At 42.8% G+C, this 21,347-nt stretch overlaps 1 protein-coding gene across 1 annotated transcript; it reads right to left on the bottom strand.

The window, feature by feature from the left end:
- Positions 1–833: 833 nt before the first annotated feature.
- On the bottom strand, positions 834–20,875 carry LOC103807773 (pterin-4-alpha-carbinolamine dehydratase 2). Its single transcript, XM_009080557.1, has 3 exons — positions 20,744–20,875; positions 3,061–3,141; positions 834–1,327 (listed from the first exon to the last, which is right to left on the bottom strand). Exons 2-3 carry the CDS (start codon positions 3,127–3,129, stop codon positions 1,232–1,234), a joined length of 165 nt encoding a protein of 54 aa, XP_009078805.1. The 5' UTR covers positions 3,130–3,141; positions 20,744–20,875; the 3' UTR covers positions 834–1,231.
- Between the last annotated feature and the right edge of the window lie 472 nt (positions 20,876–21,347).

Genomic DNA, 21,347 nt, shown 5'->3' with positions numbered 1-21,347 from the left:
AAAAAATACCTTCCTTATTTTTATCGACATGAACACTTGGGTGGCAGCTCGTGGCATTTTGCATCCTAAAATATCTGAGAGACCACACACCTCACATATCCCCCCGATATAGATTCTGGCACTGGTGGATCTCAGTTCTCAGTAGCTGTGCCGCCGGTGTCATCTGAGCAATGCACTCTGGCATTTCAGAGTGTCAATCTGCAGGGAGCTCTGCCCCCGGAGCTGCTTGCAGGGCATGACAGAGCACGCTGGGACACTCAGCAGGGACTGCAGGGGGAGAAGAGAGACCCTCCTGAAGCCTGGAGCAGAATGAAATGCCCCTCCTGGCACTGGAAATCTGTCTCAGCGAGGATCAGAGGATAAAAACAAAGACTTTGAAACCACAGAAGGAATGATTTTAAACCTTGTCAGTGGGATCTGCAACTCCTGGAACAACATTTGCAATGAGTAATTGTAGCTATTAAAAAAAGAAGAAAGGTTGAGCATAGCTTCAGTCAAGCCTAGCTTAGCAAGAATCCTGCTAATCATAGAATCACAGAATCAGCCTGGTTGGAAGAGACCTCCAAGATCATTGAGTCCCACCCTTCTGTGGGTACCAGACCATGGCACTAAGTGCCACATCCAGTCTCAGCTTGAAAACCTCCAGGGATGGTGAATCCACCACCTCCCTGGGCAGCACATTCCAATGCCTGAGCACTCTCTCTGGAAAAAATCTCTTCCTAATATCCAACCTAACCCTGCCCTTGAGTCTGTGCCCTCTTGTCCTCCTGCTGGAGGTACCAAGCCAGGAGGGACTGACCCAGCCAGGCTGCTCTTAGGCTGTTTGAAGCTTTGAGATGTACAAATCTACAGGAGGGAGGCAGCAAGGCATGGGGCAAGCTCATGTGGCAGCTGCCACCAGCTCCCATGGGCTTGAGGAACATTGACATGCACAGGTAGGCTCCTGGTTTCATTCCAGCTCAGTTTAGTTTCTAGAAAAGTATTGTTCAAAACTTATTTATTACTGGTTTATCTGCTACATCCTCCTGCAGAGCCAGCAATGGGAAAGGACAAGCACAGGCATCCAGATGGGTCTCCACACTAAGGTCTTCAAGGTCAGCAAAGCTAAGCCACTCTTTTTACAAAATATCTTGTCTCGAGGGGGTTGCGAAATCAGTGTTACAAGGAATGATGGATACCATTTAAACACAAAATATTGGCAGACACTGCATTGAAGTGATTTACATCTTGGTTAAACAGAAGCAGCAGCTTTGTCAATAAACTGAGCCAGCTTCACATCTCTCTTGGTCAGTCCCCCACAGTCGTGGGAAATCAGGGTTATCTGAACCTGTCCAAAAGGAGAAGAAAGAGGTTACAAAATCATTTTGATCCCTGACACGTGAGCTGGACAGCAGTTCACTGGGAACACTGCATGTCTCCATAGTGAACTGCTCTTACTCAATGCTCCTGGCAAGCAGTGAGCTGCACCCTCCCTGCTCATGTAAACCAGAAGATGCTGAAGGTGAGGAGCTTAACAGAGCCTGGAATCTCACCAAAACGAGTCCCTTCACAGAATACCACTGGCTTTGCATCTTGGGTTTCATCCAAGAAGAGGTGTCTGACTAAATCACTCAGTCTTTACATTTAAACTCCATGGATTGCTTTCATGAAGAACCTGGGCCAGTGACCAAGCTGCCAAGAGCCAGGTCAGGGACTCACATGTTTTGTTAAAAACCAGAACTCTGAAGGTGAAAAAATGGTTAAGCTTGTTGCAGATTAATTTAAAAAAACCCACAAAACAAATGGACCAGTGCATGTTGCCATGCTGTGGTTGCCTCACAGGTCTGTTAGGACTGAGCCAGATGACAAGTTGGGCGTTACTCTGTCTTGCCTTTGACTCAGACTTTGGGAAAACAGAACATAAATTCTGAATATTCTGGAAAGCCAAGAAAATCAGGAAGAGTGGGTTATCAGGACTTTGTCCAGTGATCATTTCATGTCCCTTAAAAGAGTGTGGCATGAAGGGCTGATGAGAAGCCAGGACTTTGTCCAGTGATCATTTCATGTCCCTTAAACAGTGTGGCATGAAGGGCTGATGTGAAGTCTGTGCTGAGAGCCTCAGTTGTGGGGAGGGGTGGGATGTCCTGCCCGAGGGTGGTGATCTGAGCTGCAGACTGCTCCTCCACATGTCCTTTCTTCTAGTGTATTTTTAGTGGGATTGCCATATATTCACCAAATGCTACAACAATCCAGTGATCATTTCATGTCCCTTAAACAGTGTGGCATGAAGGGCTGATGTGAAGTCTGTGCTGAGAGCCTCAGTTGTGGGGAGGGGTGGGATGTCCTGCCCGAGGGTGGTGATCTGAGCTGCAGACTGCTCCTCCACATGTCCTTTCTTCTAGTGTATTTTTAGTGGGATTGCCATATATTCACCAAATGCTACAACAAACAACGTGACACAATGCAATGAGAAGTATCAGAAAATGAAACTAAAGGGAGAGCAATAATTTCCCCCTTCACACAGCACCTTTCATTCCAGGGCTGCAGTAATCCTTATAACCCTTGTAAATATGAGACCACCATCAGTTAGGTAATATTATAAACAAATTTTATAAGCTGCTATGTTGAGACACAGGAGCCTAGAATTTTTAAAAAGTCAAACCCAAACTGAGACTGCCAGGCTCCCATTTAGGTACCAGCATAGTCTGCTACCCTACACTACTGTGCTCCTGACCTGCTGCACAGAAAGGAATGAGAGCTGTGAGTAGTTTCAAAACAGTAATTTATTCAGGTTGGATAAATAAGAGTTTAAAGGCTTCTATTTTATTTTTAGAGCTCAGCCAGAGAGGTGAAGCCACAGGTCCCAACCATGCAGCTGGCAGCAAGAGCAAAGAGCTTCATTCTTGATTCCTCACCACTGCAAATTTCAGCATCTCTTTAAAATCTCAGATCTCTTTATAAAGACACTCTCTGCATTCTCTTGTCTTGTAGATAAGCTACAAAGAAAGGCAGAGAGAATGGGCCTGTGGTTGGGTCTCCTTAGCTTGCCACGTGAATAACTAGGGCTGGTGAACACGTTACCTTGCTGTAGACATTAAACCATTCTGGGTGGTGATTCATCTTCTCTGCTTGTAGAGCAACACGGGTCATAAATCCAAAAGCCTAGGAAAAGAGAGAGCAAACAGGAAAATACACCTCCACCTGCCAGGACTGACAGCAGATTGGTAAGATTCACTCCAAAATCTCAAAAATTCATTGAGATGTCCCAGACAGCTGCACCTCAGGTTTCTGTGTGTTAAAGGAGCATTTCAGCTTCTCATGCCACTGGTGCATTTCCCTGCCCTGCTGAAATCATCCCCTGCAGACCCTGATCACTGCTCAACATGACTTACTCCAGGATTCAAAGCTATGGCATGAAACCAATGATTCTACCTTCAGCATCCAACAGCAATTTTAACATTCATCCCCAACCCCTTCATCCCTTCCTGCACCCTAAAGAGTGCCATTTCTAATCAACCAACACTGCTTCCAGAAACATATCCTTCCATGGAACTATTCTGCTCTTTATTTTACCAGGGGGAAAAAGGCAGTAGGTGAGTTTGTGCCTCTGCTTTATGAGAAATCTTTTCCCTTAAAACGAGTTCAAATAATCCTCTGCCCCTACACTCCGCTCGGCATGCTCCCCCAGGATGCAGGTTTTATCACCACAGGCTCAAGAAGAAAATAATAGCAGGCCCTTGCCAAAATCCTTAGGAGCAAATAAAGAAAATTAGAATGTCCATGCAAATCAAGAATGCAATTATGCAGCAGGGCCCAAGGGCCTGGGAGCGTGAGCAGGACACCCCTCGGCACAGGCTCTGTTCATACCAAGCTCCATCCATCCGGTTCAGGACCTGAATTAACATACAAAGCTGAAGGAACATCCACGTTACAGTCTGGTTCAGATTATAATACAACAAGCTCCACAAACCCCTACCTGATTTAGGTAGTTTTTTCGTGCTAATTTATGGAAGAGAATGTATCTAGCTGCATTCCACCAAGCGATGGCCATTTCAAACAAACATGTGGTCAATGAATAACATATAATGGTTGATAATAGTTTCAAGTCTTTTTTCCTCTCACAAATTACAGAAACCTTCAAGGAAAAAAAAAAAGAATCGGTGCCTGGATGAAGTATGACTTTGTTGGTCGCTTTGCCAGTCAAAATGAATGCAAACGTTATAATCAGAGAAAATCATTCCAATGAGGTTTGTCATTTGGAAATCACCAAAGTGTCAGCAATTAAAAAGCTTTTTTCTTTGACCCAAGAGCATTCCAAAATTCAGGAAAATCTAACTTCCCTTGAAGCTCTCGCTCGGTTTAGTTTTACTTCGAGTGAACAATTACTTATAAAAATGTGCCCACGTTTCAGCAGCATGCCTTGAAGCAGAAAGTTGTGCATCAGATGTTAGCAATGATTTGCAAAACTTCTGCATTAATACTGCTTGAATGATACTTGATTGAAACATTTTCAGAGTGTCCATGGGCTTAACAGGAATGTTATTTCCAACACAGAAATGTCCCCAAAGGTTTAAAAGAGTGATACGTCTGCACCTAAACTGGTTGTGTAGAAAAAATAGGAAGGGAAAAAATAAATCTATAAAACCCCCTACCAGGTTCATGTATGTTCTACTGGTGTGTGTCTGTCCATCCCAGGAACTCGCCCACCCATGTACAGACCTGAGTTACACTGCACAAACACAGTCACTGATTCAGGACTGATTCGCTCCAGCAAAGGCAAACAGAGAGAATTATGCAAGCAAACGAGTCTATGAAATTAATCTGCTCTGCAGACCTTCCTCAACACTTCAGATGACAAATCCTCCCCATCAGTGGACCACCAAACCCTCCCCACCACTGCACCAACATGCCATCCCAATACCTCTTCCCCACAGTTAAATCTCCATTGACTGCATTGGCTGCAAAGCTTCATCCTACCAAAGGCTGCTCAACCCAAGGCCGTCCAACGCATGAAAAGGGAAAAATTCCAGGGCAGATGACCCTTCCCAGGTCAGGTCCTGATGCTTGTTGCTCCAGCTGCCCAAGAGTGTCCCAACCAGGGCAATCCAGTGTCACAGCAAAGCACTCAGCCTTCGTGCTTGCCCTGCTCTGCTCAGAGAGGTTCTCCCTCATTGCAACTCCCTCCTTAGATTTTAGTTTATTTTAATTGCACACAAAAAGCATCTCCCACTCCAAAAATGAGTTACAGTTCTACCAAGCAATTTCCCCAACGCAATCTCCATTAAGGTCTTAAATACTTCCTTTGCTAATTAAATGAATTGGAACACTATTGTTTATGAATCACCTTTATATTTGTAGAGCCTTAACCTTTCTTTGGGAAAATACAATTGGCTCTGGAAGGAAAAGATATTTAGGTTTGATTAGATATGAAAACACTATTACATAAAATCAGTTTGGACATTTCTTCACGTCTTGAAACTTGATCGGTAATTTGGTCTAATTGGTGATCAAGGAAACTATCTTGTGATCAATTAAAGTAATTACCGCATTCCGGCAACACAACCAACCTTAATTTGAGCAGGAGTCTGCACTTCTTCAACTTTAATTAAAAATAATGAAAATTATTATGCAGTCTGCAGCGCAAGATCATTGTCAAGACTGCACTGGTGGGCAGAGTTTATCAGACCATCACACATTTCTTGATGAAAGTGGGACAAGCACTTTACTCATGACCATGAGATCCAACACAGTCTTGACTTTCAATATACTAATAACACGAATCTGCAGCCCTTCGGCCCCTAAGGAAAACTTATTCTGATTTTTCTTGCAAGAGAGAAGAGAAGAGAAGAGAAGAGAAGAGAAGAGAAGAGAAGAGAAGAGAAGAGAAGAGAAGAGAAGAGAAGAGAAGAGAAGAGAAGAGAAGAGAAGAGAAGAGAAGAGAAGAGAAGAGAAGAGAAGAGAAGAGAAGAGAATAAAGGATTTGTGCATTTTCCAGAAACCACAAAGAAATATGTATTAATATTATAAAGTGTTCTGGTATTTCTGTAACAGGCATATTAGACAGACATTTTCAACATAATCCTTTTAGGACATTTGGACTAAAACAGCATCCAGACATACAGGACACTCTACATAAGTCCATCATGTCACACCCAAGTGATGGCAGAGTGCAGAGTCCCCACAACAAGGTGCTCTCAAGGCAGGACTCTTCCTGTCATGTCTTTTAAGATCATGAAAGAAGGAACTAAAAACTAATGGTGTTTCAGTTGTAACATTGCACCTAAAATGTCTGTTAAACACCAGCAGCCATAACATGCCTCCATGAGATAAAAATCAGGGCTACTCTTAGGAGAACAAGTTAACCCAATAAAATGAAAAAAACCTAAACAAAACTTTAAAAAATTCAGCTTTCTCATAATGGTTTGGGACTGGCCAAACTGCTTTTGAAAGTGATAAAATCTGCTATCACATAATAAGACTTAATGTCACTTTTGTTTCCTGAGAATGGGGAAAACCAGGGCCAGGCACTTTGCTGTCAAAAGTGGGAGAAAAGATGAAATTCCATCCGCCCCTCTGCACTGCACAGTGCTGCACAACTCCAGCAGGACCACGGGATCCCGGAGCTAATCTGCTATTATTCTTCCTTTCACACTTCTTAAGCAAGGAATCCATTCATCTTAGTACTTTTAAAAACATGCTGCTTTTGTACAATGCTTGCCAACATTATCTTGATGAGTTACACATCAAAGGCTCACAGGTCGCTGTGCTGTGCTCATACATCACCCACCGCAAGTCCCCAGTGATGGATCACCCCACGCATCTCCAGAAGAACAGCAGCTGACAGTACTTGCCTCAAAAGTGCAGATATTTAAGAAAAACAGCTGAGAGGTTCAACAATACAGCCATACACACTTTTTATTTGTTTGTTTTAAAATGAAGTGTGTACTCGGGCTTGCTAAATCCTTTGGATGCACAGCCAAGGAAAGCACGTGCTAATCACAAGGACATGAAGGTTTCTGCATCCCATCTGTCATTATAACGCTGGAGGTAGCATTAACCCTGACCTTCTGCCATGTGAGGGCTACCTGTCTTCCCTTCCCCACCCACCCAGGCTGCATCTGTACCATTTATCAGCATGAAATTAAAAAATTCATCAAGTTACAGTGACATATTTGTACAGGAGATGATTACACCTCCCATGTTCGCTCTCCACTCACCCAAGTGAAAAATTCCCAGGGTACAGCACGTGTTCTCCTTAGCAGTTTGACACTTAGAACAATAAAGTCAAATCATTAAGGTTCACTCACAAACTGCAGAAGCTTTTGCATATCCAGCTGACATTGCTACCTAACAGTGAGCTATGAGCCAGCAGATAAAAAGCTCTTTAACGCCAAGCTATGGTACATCAAGTTTGGCCAGTCACAAGGGCTGTCACAACATTATGAGCCAGCAGATAAAAAGCTCTTTAATGCCAAGCTATGGTACATCAGGTTTGGCCAGTCACAAGGGCTGTCATGACATATTCTCTGGTGCTCTCAAGAAAAAAGCAGAGTTTGTTTTATTTTAAATCTATCTGCTTCACTACTAAATACTTTTATCACGTCAATATGCAAACATCATCTCACAAAGATACACTCTCCATCTGAAAGTGACAACATGCTTAAAACACACAGAAAAAGAGGAATCCAGGTAGTACTTAGGGAGGTGATGGCAGCACAGGAGGACAGGTACTAATTCCCAAAACCATGTGCCCATTTTGGGATTCTTCCCTGTTGGCATCATCAGTCTGCCTGAACCATCCCCAGGGATACTGGATCCACATGGCATTAGATATTTTCCCCTTTTTTTTCTGGGCTGTGTCTGGATTCATCCACAACCCAAGTCAGGTGAACACCTTCCCATTGCTCTCCCCCTTTTTAATCCCATTCCACAAACAGTAGGATAGTCATTCAGAATGCAACTAAATCATGTCCCAAAACAGAGCTGAACTCAGGTTACTCAGATCCCTGTGTCTCCACTGAGGCTGCAAGTCATGGACAAGGCAGTGCAGGTGTTGTGCCCACAACTCCTTACTCCCTCCATCCCACCCCAGGCTGGCAGGGTCTGAGGTGACCAACAACTGATGAACCACTGGTAGAAATTCTTCTCTGTTTTAATAGGTCAAGCAGCAAAATATTGTGAATGGAGCCAACCCTCACATCCCCCAGCATCACTCGTGGCTGGGGAAAGCAGTGCTCCCAGCTCTGAAAGATGCTAAGGAGGGGAAAGGATGGGGAAAGGAGGGGAAAGTTGCCCAGGGAGCAACTTTGGGTGGCTGCCCCAACCCTGGCAGTGCTCAAGGCCAGGCTGGATGAGGCCTTGAGCAAACAGATCTAGTGAGGAGGTGTCCTTGCCCAGGACAGGGAGGCTTGAGACTAGATGATCTGTAAGGTCCATTCCAACCCTTGAATTCTATGATTCTATGATTTACAATAATCTTTAAAAATCCAGAGCTGACCACTGACATCCTCATGCTTATCTGCACACATCATTTACATAAGAATGCAATGCTGCTTAGCACTTCAAAAAAACTTACCTCTTTATATTCCTATCCCAGCTGTAAACATTGCTCTCTGTGTCAGATCTGCAGCGGTGAATGTGCAAACCTTTACACCATGTCCTCCCAAGAACGCTGTTTCTGCCTCCCAACACTTGTTTACAATTATGTCGGTGAAGAAACTAGCTTGCCAGCTCTATATCAAACATTTCTGACAGCAAAAGCACAAACACTGATCTATTCTAAGTAGTTTGCCACTCTGTGTAATCTTGGAAAAGGCATTCTTGCCTTTGATTCTAAAAATGTTTATACTTCGTACATTATGCAAATAGTTTTTATATATTAAGAAATAATGCAAGCAAAGCTCAAGTTAAATTAAATTCTTCAACAATAACCATGCCAAAGCACTGATTTTCCTATTAAAAAAATTATTCCAATTTGTTGATCTTACATTGGATGAAACATACTGTAACAATCTTCATAATTTATGTCCTGTTGGGACACTACGATTTAAAGTAACATAATACAGACCAGCATCACTGCTAATCTAAACCACCTGACCAGATAAACAACAGTTTCCCCTTCTCTCTTCATTGAGGGTATTTCTGTTTATTGTCATATGATTTACCAATTTGAGGAACATGAAGAATAAATGGAGGCAGAGAGCAGCAGAGCTGGGAGGCACGGCCTTGCCTCAACGGGAACCTTTCTCATACAGGTACCAGTACAATGTCAAGAGCCACAGGAGATGACAGAAGGCAATTTCAGGAATGCTGTCCCGGGAAAAGCCCATGCAGCTCTCTGCAAAGGGAAGTTTACACTTTCCTCCCACCGCCCAGACCCAGCGCGGCACTAGACACGACACAGCTCTGATGATGCCTGACGTGCAGCTCTCCAAGGGGATCTGAGTCCAAGGCTTCATCTTCCCAGCTCATGACCTAAGCTACAACAGCACAGAATCATAGAATCACAGAATGGTTTGGCTTGGAAGGGACCTTAAAGACCATCTCATTCTACCCCACCACCATGGGCAAGGACACCTTCCACTAGCCACATCCACCTGGCCTGGAACACTCCCAGGGATGGAGCAGCCACAGCTGCTCTGGGCAACCTGTGCCAGAGCCTCAGCACCTCACAGGGAAGAATTTCTTTCTAATATCTAATCGAAATCTACCCTTTTGCAGCTTAAAGCCATTTGAGTCATAAAGCAGGTAGAAGTATCATTTGCCTCATCTGAGATCCAGCTGGTCTGAAAAGCAATTTCAAGTATTTTGCTCAGGCTGAGGGACACAAATCAGTGCAAGGAAAGGGACTAAGAGGAAGGTAGAGAGCACTGAGCTGCATTTCAATCCTGCTCCTTGCTTTGCTCTCCTTTACCTCCACCTTTCACTAAGTGTGAGAAGCCCTTGTGTGCAATCTGCACAACAAACCTCAGCTTGATCATTTCTAAGCCTGTTTATATCAGAATTTTAATAACTGCTGAATTTAGACCTTTTTTTTTCTCTTCTTGGTGAGAATATAATACCAAATGTTCCACCTATTTACCTTCTTCTTCATCACATCTTGACTTTTCCAGCAGCCTCGGTGCTGGGGATCTTTTTTCCTATTCTCATTTTTATTACAGTAAGTGATTGCACCTGGTTTTCATGAACAGGACACAGATAATATTCTGTGGTTCAATGAACAGACTTCACACCAAAATTAATCACCTATTCCACCAAAAAGATTTATAGACTTGGTGGAGTAGAAGTGAGAGAACATAGAGATGTCTTAAGGCAGCATAAAAACTTCTTCCTGGGAGTAATAAAAGTTTCAATGTCAATGCAATCATGTCACAAATACATTCATTTGTTTATAGGTAGATAAACAAAGTTGCTCATAAAAACTACTGCAAAATAAGTAAATACCCTAAATCCCAAGCAAACCTGGAACAAGGTCATGTGGTATTTGTGATGGAACATGTCGTATAGAAATAGTCAAAATAAATGCTTTTCTTTTTCCCTTTTTTTCCCAGCCCCTTAGCACTCTAGGAAAACAGACTCATAGATATTATTCTCTTTACTAAAATTGTAGATCTCTAAATTAGGTTTTCCAGGAAAAAAACAAAACAAAACCAGGAAAATAATCTCAGGTTTCAGGACTGAACTAGAACATGGAAGATATCCTCCAGCCACATCATCAGCTAAATGTGGCTCTCCACCTCCTAAGCCATTTCTGTGCACTTTGTGCTCAAAAATGGAATATAAAGGCTGCACTTAGGAGGTTTACACCAAATAAAATCGCTATTTCAAGAAACACGACTTTTTAAAATGAGCTTTTTGCACCCTAACTAAAACCATGAAAGAACACAGCGAAGCCCCCATTAACTGAGCACCTGCTAAAGCAATCAGGCACTTAAAATAATAAACTCTCTTGGCTGCGCCACTGAAAGAGCAATGATAATTTGACTTGTTAAAGCAAATGTTTGGCCCAGCAAATCAAACCCCTGGCTGGACTGTAATAAAGCCATCACACAACCCACTATAAAAATGAAGTAGTAACAAGGTGCAGGGAGTCCCCAGTTCCAATCTCCTGAATTCAGGCACCTGACCCCTCTGTTGGGCAGAGGGTAATGAATCATCCTCGATCACAGCCCAAGACGTGAAGCTATCATAAACCAGAGCAAATCAGAATTCATTTAAGTGAATGCTCCACTCCTAAAACATGTTCAAACCCTCTGACTTTTATAGAGTGCAGGTATGGTGCAGAAGAACAGAGAAGTTCATTATCCCATCACACCATGTTTTGGATGGAACAGATCTGGTTGGAGCAGAACAAAATCCTGCACTATTTTCCCCACTGTTTCCCTTTTACTCATATGCAAAGGAATGATTTCATTCTGTAGACATGAAAGTGAAGTTCACGTGCCATCCATGCTGTTGATAACACAGGGAATGCTCAGGCAAAATTCTCCTTGGTCTTTTAGCCAAGATTACACAAACCTTCAGTTTAGTATCCAAGATCTTCTCTGCTGAGTCTCCAAGGGCAATCATATCCTGCCTCTGATAATCCTCTAAATCTCTGCCATTTATGATCCTAAGAAAACATCAAAGAGTGATAAGAAGAGCTTTGCTTTATGATGGATTAAGAGAAGAAGATGCTGGTCTCATGACCATTTCATCTTCCACTATCCCTGTCAGCTTTTTTGGTTTAGTTTGGTTTTTTAAAGACAAGTTCAACGATTCAAACATGCAACAGAGAAGTCACGACAGAAATGTGAAGAATCTGGAGAGGTGTTCCCATCACCCTCTTGACCAAGCCAGAAGCTAAGAAGACCTAAAGATGTGAAATCAAGCAAACTAAGGAGCATTTATTGCAGATTCAGTTGGGGAATCATTTTATTCAACTGAACTGCTGAAGGTGTCCTACTGTACTGTCAGAAATGGTCTGAATGTTTGGGCATCTATTATAGTAGAAGAGATGATACACAGGAGCAGTAAACTCAGCAGGAGACTTACCTGGGCCAGCACTGGCAGGCTGATAACTTATACTGCACCATAAAATTAAAATCATCAAATATTGCAGACAGACATTTCAAGTCTAGAAATGACAGATACTTTGGGGGGAAAAAAAAGAGTAGGAGAGACCAAGCATCTTCTCAGACAATATGAGGCATCCTTCAACCCCCACACAGTCAGGTCCCTTACTTGGTTTGCCACATCAGCTGTTCCCTCTGTCATCTGTAGATCACCTAGACCTGAGCTTCATCTCCTGTCTCGGGTATTTGGAAGAATGTCTGGAGCAGGTCATGGAGAAAAGGACAAAGGCAGCAGGGCTCACCTAACAATTTAGATACTTAATCCACACTAGGAACCACAGTAGGGTTGGCCTCGATGATCTTTGAGGTCTCTTCCAACCAGGTTGATTCTATGATTCTATGATCACAACCAGCTTTATGCTTTTCCAAAGCGACTTTTCATCTCAGTCAAAAAACCCTACAGGAATAAAGGGCAAGGAGAAGAGGAAAAAAGAGAAGCTCTCCCCTCAAAAAAAACCCCATGTGAAGTGGGTTTGCAGCTTTATAAAAGGACTAAAAAAAAAAAAGCCTCCACTCTCCTCACCCTGACGAACCACGTCCCTGCCAGTGGCTTCTCGGAGCAGATGTAACGTTTTAGCCAAACGTGATTGTTTGTGAAAGAAATAATTCTGATCAAAACCCAAAATTGCAGCCAGCAGAAGCGCTGCACTTCGTCACGCTAATCCGGCCTGACGGGGAGCGGCGAGCGGAGATTCCTACTGCGAGAGCAGCAGATGCGAAAGGTCAGCGCCGGCCCACGACTTCCAACCCCTTAACGTGTAAAACAGTGTGCATTAAAGCCCCAAACGGCTCACCGCGGGATTAGCGGATGTCCGCTAAGTGGGTTTGATGTGCTTTCCCTGAGTAATGGTTAATTTTGAGATGGGGCGTTGGAGTTTTATTTTCGGTTTACTCTGCCAGCCAGAGAGTCCATTTTTAATTATGGCTGCAGAGAATAATATCCCTAAGCGTGTTGCTCCTTCGTGGGAGTAGGAGAAAGTGAGAGCTGCTGGTGCTAAAGGCAATTTATGGTTTGAAGTCATAGTCAGACATTAGAATCACAGAATCACAGGATCAACCTGTTTGGAAAAGATCTCAAAGATCATCGAGTCCAACCCTACTGTGGTTACTAGACCATGGCACTAAGTGCCACATCCAGTCACTGTTCTAAACCCTTGGATTCAGCCTTAGACCATATGAACACCACGTAGCCAGAACAGTGAATGACTTAGGAGGTATTCTTTTTATTTCACAGAATCACAGAATCAACCGGGTTGGAAAGACCTCAAAGATCAACCAGTCCAACCCTACCATGGTCACCAGACCATGGCACTAAGTGCCACATTCAGTCTCGTCTCTCATCACTCCAAAACCAAGGGGATGCAAAAGGTTAAACAACCAAGATTGCATTTAGCCAGCATCATTCCAGAACCCCCAGAAAAATAAATTTGAATGCATAAAGAGTTTCAAGACGCCAGTTTGCCCTAACTGAAACGGTAAAAAAATTCTTCAGAGTGATCATCTTCTTCAGGAAAGGCAGCAATAGTCATAGAATCATAGAATCAACCTGGCTGGAAGAGACCTCAAAGATCACCAAGTCCAACCCTACTGTGGTTACTAGACCATGGCACTAAGTGCCACAACCAGTCTCAGCTTGAAAACCCCCAGGGATGGTGAATCCACCACCTCACACTTGCACTTTCCCTAATGAAGCTGTTCAACTGAATTCAAAACCCCTGAATTTTCCATTCATTTTCCAGAGGTATTTTAACAAGGAAAGTGCCCAAACTGTAGCTAAAATCAGGCTGACCTGCTCCCATTTGCTCTCTTCGGGTACGACTGCGCCGCAGCCCTGTCTGCATGGCTGATAGAACATTTGTTCTGTTTAATTCAAACATCAATTTGTGCAGCTGGGAAAAAAAAGGAGAAATGTTTCTTCTGCCACACAGATTGTGAGATCCAAAGGGCATTTTGACAAATAATTCCTTTTGCACTTTCAGATCAATGCATGTAGCAAACGTAAGGCATGATGGCCATGAGAAGAAAATAAATCCTTTATTTCCCAACTCCCATCACCAAGGATTTCATTTCTACCTAGACACACCCAGATCACACATTTCCACCACTATGGACCTCCAGGCTTTGCATAATTTCTCACCATTGACTCCCAGTTAATTGGAAGCACCACTGGGCACAGGACATACTGACCAGAGCACCAGTGTCATCTTTTCCTCCTCCTCCAAGGCCAAGGAAGAGACTCATAAGCTTCCAAACAATTTGTTTTTCCAGAAGTGCTCGTTTAATTTCCCCCAGACCCTGTGCTGCCTTCCTCCCATGGGCAGTGCCAGGCAGTGGCATGGGCAGGTGGATCATGTCCAGGTCCTGCAGCTGCACCTTGACCTGCTGACACAGAGACAAGAGTGTCATTTACTCTGTTGATCCCAAGAACAAACTCAAGAAAGGTGTGACCATCCAAGAATCATTTATTTTTACTGTGCTCCACTCCGAGACACTTGATCCAGTTCATTCACGGCATTTCAGCCTGCAGGTTAACCTCTGCCAGTCCCCAAAACTTCACTATCAGTTTCTAATAAAGGAAAATGTCAACAGGCAGATACACCAGAAATTCATTATTTTCAGATACAAAGATTTTTTCAGCTCTGTAAACCCACTCATAAATAATTTTGATTTATTGTATATGGGTTATTGTATTCATAAACGCCGGGAAGTTAGTGAACAACATAACTACCAATAGAAATACTTTCATAACTTTGCAGGTGCACAAATCACAGCATATGGGAGAGGACTCAAAGGATAATGGAAAATGAAGCAGTTTACAAAACCCTATATGAAAACCAGCACCTAACTAGGTGGATAAAAAATATAATTTATTTTCAGTCGACAGGCAATCTAAGGCGAAACTCTAGCAGAGGGAGCGAGCAGAGTGATACTACATTAAAAACAGCAATTCCCCCAAAAATGTATGAAAATGGGTCTGACTTTTGATTAGCAAAAGTGACAGTCAGGCTGAGGCCGCTCAGGCTTTGAGGTTAAACACAAGTGACATAAGCTGCACCTGAATCCAATCACCCCCCGAGCTCTGAGAAGATTCACACGCGAGGACTAAATTTGTCACAAATGGGTTGGTTTCCGATCCTCCTGTAGCCAACTTGCTTGATTCTGACCCCCATTTAACAAATCAACTTAATGGGCACTGGGAGTGCTATAAAACTTAACAATGGAGTGATTTTAACTTTTAAAATATAGTTATGAAGCAAAATGTTGGAGAGCTCCTTCAATACTGGAAATCAAATTAAATCGAGACATTTTTTAACAGTCTTGACAGATATAATCCTAGTTACCATGTAAATTTATGGTAAGCTGCTGTGATATTAGCCACAGGTGCTACTTTTAATATATGGCCCGCATCTGGCTGGGAATAAAACTTCTCAGAGGACTGAAAATGACCTCACTATCAGACAATGGAGAAGAAAAAAAAACCCACGAGACCACTGTGGCATATAAAAAGCTGGAGATGTGGTCCACAACCGAATATTTACTATAGAATTCATTTTAACTCTGCAGATTGTAGGTTAAAGGATATTATGTTTTCAATACATGAAAGGCGTGGACATATTTCAGCTAAACAGCCAAAAGATTAAGTACAGAAAGCAGCAATGAAATACATTTCATATAGAGAGAGAAACAAATTTTCCAAGCTTTGATCAATGTAGAAAACAAAGCAACGTGCCCAGAGTGGAAAAAGGAAGGATTAGATTACAGAGACTGGCACCAAGTGGTGCCATCAAAAGAAATCAAGAGTATTCAGTGCATATCCTACCAAATTCGTTCGGATGTGCAACTGGGATCGTACTACAAGGATAACCCATTTAAGGGGCAAAATCTGAGCACATCTCCCTACAGCCAAAGGAACATACTTGGCATCACAAGGAGGGGGAAAAACAGCATCTATCATGACATACTCTCATTTTTTTTCTCTTGCATTCCAAGCAAGAGAGAGCAAATCTGGAAAGGAAATGCGAAGTGAGAATCATAATTTAATAGTTCTAGATATTCTGTACATCTTTAAACACGTTCTTAAAAAAACAAGGCTCCACAACTGCACCCAAACAAGTGCTCCTACTCTCAGTGCAGTTTCTGCATCATCCTCTCCACTCAGGTTCATCTTCCACCTCCATCCTCTAACCCCAAAACACTCAATGTATTTAAAAAATAGCTTTAAAACTCTTAGAGCATTTGATTTCCTGTCATTTTAGAAAATGATGTTAGAGGTCTTACGGAGACTTCCTACATCATCTTACTTTTTTTCTAAAAAACAAACTTAATTAAAAACTTACCCTATAAAAGAAAGCAGCTGTAAACGCTGAACCTGACCATCAGCAAACTTGCCCACCTTTGTAATTTCCTAACTGCATTTGCTGCCTCGGTGTGATTACCTACGGAAACGCAATCACACAGGCAGTTGCCCCTTAAACCCTCTGGTCAAATCCAACCAACTTTGACAAGAGACATGGAAGTCTTGGAGTTAAGATGTTCATGTGAATTTGGTGAATGTGAGCAGCTGGAGACAGGACCCAAAGGGAGCACTCAGCACCCTGCACTCACAGCCCAGGACTGGGCTTGAGAGCAATCTGGAGGAAACTCACACTTTTAAGCCAGGGCTGTCCTCTTTGCTGGATCACTGCTCCCAAGGTGAACTGCTCTGGAGTACTGGGAGAAGTTACCAGCATGGTCTGGAGATGTAAATTAACTTTCTATCACGATTCCAAATTTTGCTTGGGCAGACTGGAAGCAGAGGGCTTGCTTCACTGGAAGAAAACCATTTTGTTTCAGTTGCACAAAGACGTGAATGGACAAGAGTGTCCCTTTGTGATGCTACACCATGGCCTGAAAGCCTCACTAGCCACTTTTCTCTGCCCTGTAGCCTGGGAAAGAGATCCCAAAGAAGCTCCCTGACGTGGCTGTGAGGTTTATGGAGTCTCACCAGCACCTGGATGTGTGACAGAGCTTCAGACTTGCCATGGAGGTCTCCAGGCCCACCTGCTCACCAAGGCCTCGCTCACAGCCAGAGATTTCTGCCAAGCACAAACTCCTTGGAAAAGGCAACTCGACCCAGGGGCTCTTGAGTGAGCACACCTAGCAAGGCTCCTGGAGGGAAAAGACTTCAGTCTTAACTCATTGCTGCCTACCTGCTGCTCAACAGTGGCAATAACTCATGGTAATTGCAAGGCACAAGGAGGAAAGGATGTGCGATGGTGCCATCCGTACAGCTCTCCCAGACAAGGCACTGTCCTCTGCAGCTGAGCTGTGTTTGTTTTCCCTCACACCACTGGTATACTTTCTATTTTAGGCAAGGTTCAAAACACCCACCCACCAGGACCTGCCTCACACTAAAGGCAATAGGAACAGCCATCCAGGAGTGGTGGTGGGCACCCACAGCAACATAAACAACAAAGGGCTTCCAGTTGGGACCCCAGGCTGGTTTCCAGCTTGTTTCAGAGGACTGTACCACCAAAGCCCATTTTCATGAAAATGGAGCTTCAGACTAACAAACAGCACCAGCACTTCCAAGCTCTGGGTTACAGACTAATTCCCTGAGCCAGAAGTGTCATTAGCTTGTCAGCCTTACAAAGGCAGCTCACTGCTGATCGCTTTTAACCCAGCTAATCTCAGCCTGAAAGCTTCAGGAATCTAAATAACTCTTGTTTCACAGAAGTTTCATTTCATTCTCATGCTGAAAATAATATACATAAACCAAGCTCATGTCTACACATTTGCACGACTTTATAATAAAAGTTGTGTTTAGATTCTTAACATCTGTTGACATACACAGACTCTGTAAACCTGGCACAGATTTTGAAGCCACAGAATTTTCCATGCATCATGAACATTATCTGCAAGAAGCAATAAAAAAAAAAAAGGCAATGAACACATTAATCATACCAATATCATCTGCAAAACATAAATCTGAAATACCTTTCATGTCAGCTCAACTACTTTTTTTTTTTGGTATTTTTTTGAGTGATGGGTTTTTTTCCACACCTGATTCTACACCATCTGCAAAAGGGCAGCAGGAAGATCACTGAGGAAATGACATTTCTCAGTCCTTTGACTTTTACTGAACACTTTAAATACTGTAAATAGACTATTTATGACATGAAATGAAAGAAGTTGTACCCACAAGTTCAAGTTTTTTTCATTGCAGGACTAAATTCTCCCAAAGTACAAGGCAGGTATAACTTCACTTTTGTCATTTGTTCCCTAGGTTGGAGTAAACACAGTATTTACTAATAGTTATTATAAGCACATGTGCATAATTTAATACAATGAAGCATATATGCATAATTTTAATTTATTTTCAGCTTCACCTTATCAAAAGGCAAATACTGCTCTCTAATACCAGCTCAGGATCTAATGTGCTTGGAATCTGCAGCTGAGCCTGCTCCTGGACTATGGGAACAGGAATGACTTCTGCCCTCTGCAACTGCCAACGGGGACAGTGCAGCTAGTCCATAAAAACCAGCAGGTGAAATTCTGCCTTTAGATATTCACATCTAACCTTGATCCAGCAGAGCTGCACAGAGCTCCCACCTGCCCAGCTTCTTCTTCCAGCTGGGGGTAGAAAATCCAGTTTTGAAGGCAATTCCCAGCCTCTGCTCTCATTGCTGCCTCACATCCACAAAGGGTAACTAAGAATGAGAGACTGTTCCAAAATGTCCACAATTCAAGTGCAATTTTTAAAAAAACTCTTTCTAAGATGACATGTACTAGCAGTATAAATGCATACCTCATCATTTACCAATAAGCATATTTAAATGCACTCATCTTCCTATACTGGTACGTGCTCCATCAATCTTTAAATTTGGAAGACACGTGGATATCTACCCATGTTGTAAGATAAATCTACACTGACAGAAAAAAAAGAAAAGACTTTGTAAATCTTTGCCAAATCAATGGGTTTTCCAGATATGTGCTGGCAGCACGCTGATCTGTCTCCTGGCAGACAGGGACTGCCTTTCCAGATATGTGCTGGCAGCACGCTGACTTGTCTCCTGGCAAACAGGGACTGCCGGAATCCATCTGATCAAACTGACTTATTTATTTACAGTGGGCAAAACTACTTTTTCATTAAATTTGGGGGAAAACATTTCTGGTTGTGCTAAACCAACAAAGAGTTTGACCATAACCAGGCAGAGATGCTGTTTCATGAATATTCAAAGCACAAAGGCTGGAAATCTCAACTCTTCTAAGGGTCACTTCTATCTCATCAGTGTCAAATGTGCTGGTCTCTCCTGGCTGCTCCAGCCCTGACCTGCACATCTCACCAAGGCTTCATGTGAGCTCCCTCTCATGGGCTTGTCTCCTTCACTGCCCTCTGCATGATCTCACATGGTTCTCTTTGCTCTGTATTAACATTCAGGTTTGAAGTGCAATCCAGAAAAAAAGTGTACTCAGGGCTCTGGACGTGCTCCCTGGACCAGCACTGTCCTGCTCACGAGCTGGATTTTCCTGCAGCTGTTCTCTCTCCTGCTTTCACCCAGCTCAGAGGGGCTGGGAACACCTCACCCACCTCTGCTCTACTCCCTGGGCTTTCCTTACTGTGGCAGCTACTGACTGAAACAGCAAAAAAAAAAAAAAGAGCCAGCATTACAAATTGTTGTTTATTCAGCTCACTGTGGTTTCCTAAAACATCTTGGTCTGGGTTTAGGCATAGCCATGTAAATAAACAGCTCACAGCACAGCTCCTGGTCCCTACACACACCAACAAATCCATGGCATTCCCAAGCTGGAGCTTGCTGTGTCCCTCTGTAGTGAGGGAAAGAACTGGTTCAGCAAGAGCCATTGGCCCAACAAACCTCTGGGATTCCTCTCCCTCCCCTCCCTCAGAAATAAACCAGAAGAGAAATTCATGCTCTGGGAACGTGACTTTTTCTAAGCAATGTCATGATTCCTCAGAAGGGAATATTCAGGGGAATGTGGCTGAATGCAGATCTCAAGACAAATTCAGTGTTTCTAAAGCAAGTCTGACATCCAAGACGAGCTCTTGTGAGCTTGAGACGTGGCTCAGGATCCTGTCTCCAAATAAAAACCCAGCGAGGTAAATAAAAACCAGCAGTCTATGTGCTGAGGACACTGCAAGATCAGCCATTATGACTCATTCAAGGACACACTAGATCTCTGTTTTCCTGCTCAAAAGGTGAAATGTGTCCTATTTTACCCACCTTATTTGCCAAAAGCTTCTGTTCTGATATTTATCCATTTTTCTCAAGCTTTCCCTGACAAAAATGACCACACTGTCCATCAGTGACATATTTCCAGCATTCATTTACCAGTGATAGTAGTGAAAAAAATAAATTGGGATCAAACACTAGTTGCCTAATTCCACAGTATTGACCTTGACCTTGACACAATATTATAATCAAGAAACTGTATCATTAGAACAAATCTACTTATCAACTACAAAACTGAGTTAATTTACACCACCTAATGAGATCAGAATCAGAGCAATTCATTGAGGCAAACCCAAGAGGATTTGGCCCCACAAGGATACTCCCAAATTTCTGAATATAAATATTTTCCCATCAGGACTGTATGGAAATTAAAGCAATTACATTTCCTTTATATTAAAATTGTTGTACAACAATAATTACCTGATTAAAATTTTTGAAATTGAACTCCTTGTAGATGGCATCTCTTTCACCCAACTCAGACCAGCCTGAAGCTTTGAGATCCAGTAAAACTTGGTTCCTCTCCTCTGTCGTCAACCAGTGAGACTGGGAAGACTATTGAGGGGAAAAAAAAATAAAGACATGGCACGAGTGAGGCTGAGGTTCTCTTTTGTACAACAATAAGAAAACCACACGATGAAATTGTGGTTACGTGTTCTGCAAAGGTAAAGATGTGGAAAATTCACTGTACAGATTCTTAATGGTTATAATTTCACAGAGCAGTTTAACCTAAAACAGCCCAAACCCACTGATTCTGTTTGGGCAGGTAATATTGGCTAAATGTATAACCAAGAAAATGGCAACAGGCTCTTCTGCAAGAATGAAGACAGACACCAGCACACCTGAATCCTTGGCCACCTGAATTATCCAGACACTGCAGAACCTCAGTTAATTCTCAGATATTCCACTCTCTCAGATAAGTAAAGGATTATTTACATTATTTGCTAAATGTACAATGACAAGGCTCAAACAGGTATCAGGAAATATCTACTTCAAGAAAGAGAAGCAAAACAGGAGATTGTATTCT

The sequence above is a fragment of the Acanthisitta chloris genome, unplaced genomic scaffold (assembly GCF_000695815.1).
Source record: "Acanthisitta chloris isolate BGI_N310 unplaced genomic scaffold, ASM69581v1 scaffold350, whole genome shotgun sequence".
Taxonomy (NCBI): Eukaryota; Metazoa; Chordata; class Aves; order Passeriformes; family Acanthisittidae; genus Acanthisitta; species Acanthisitta chloris.
The sequence above is the reverse complement of the archived record's forward strand: the minus strand, read 5'-3'. Positions and strand labels throughout refer to the sequence as shown.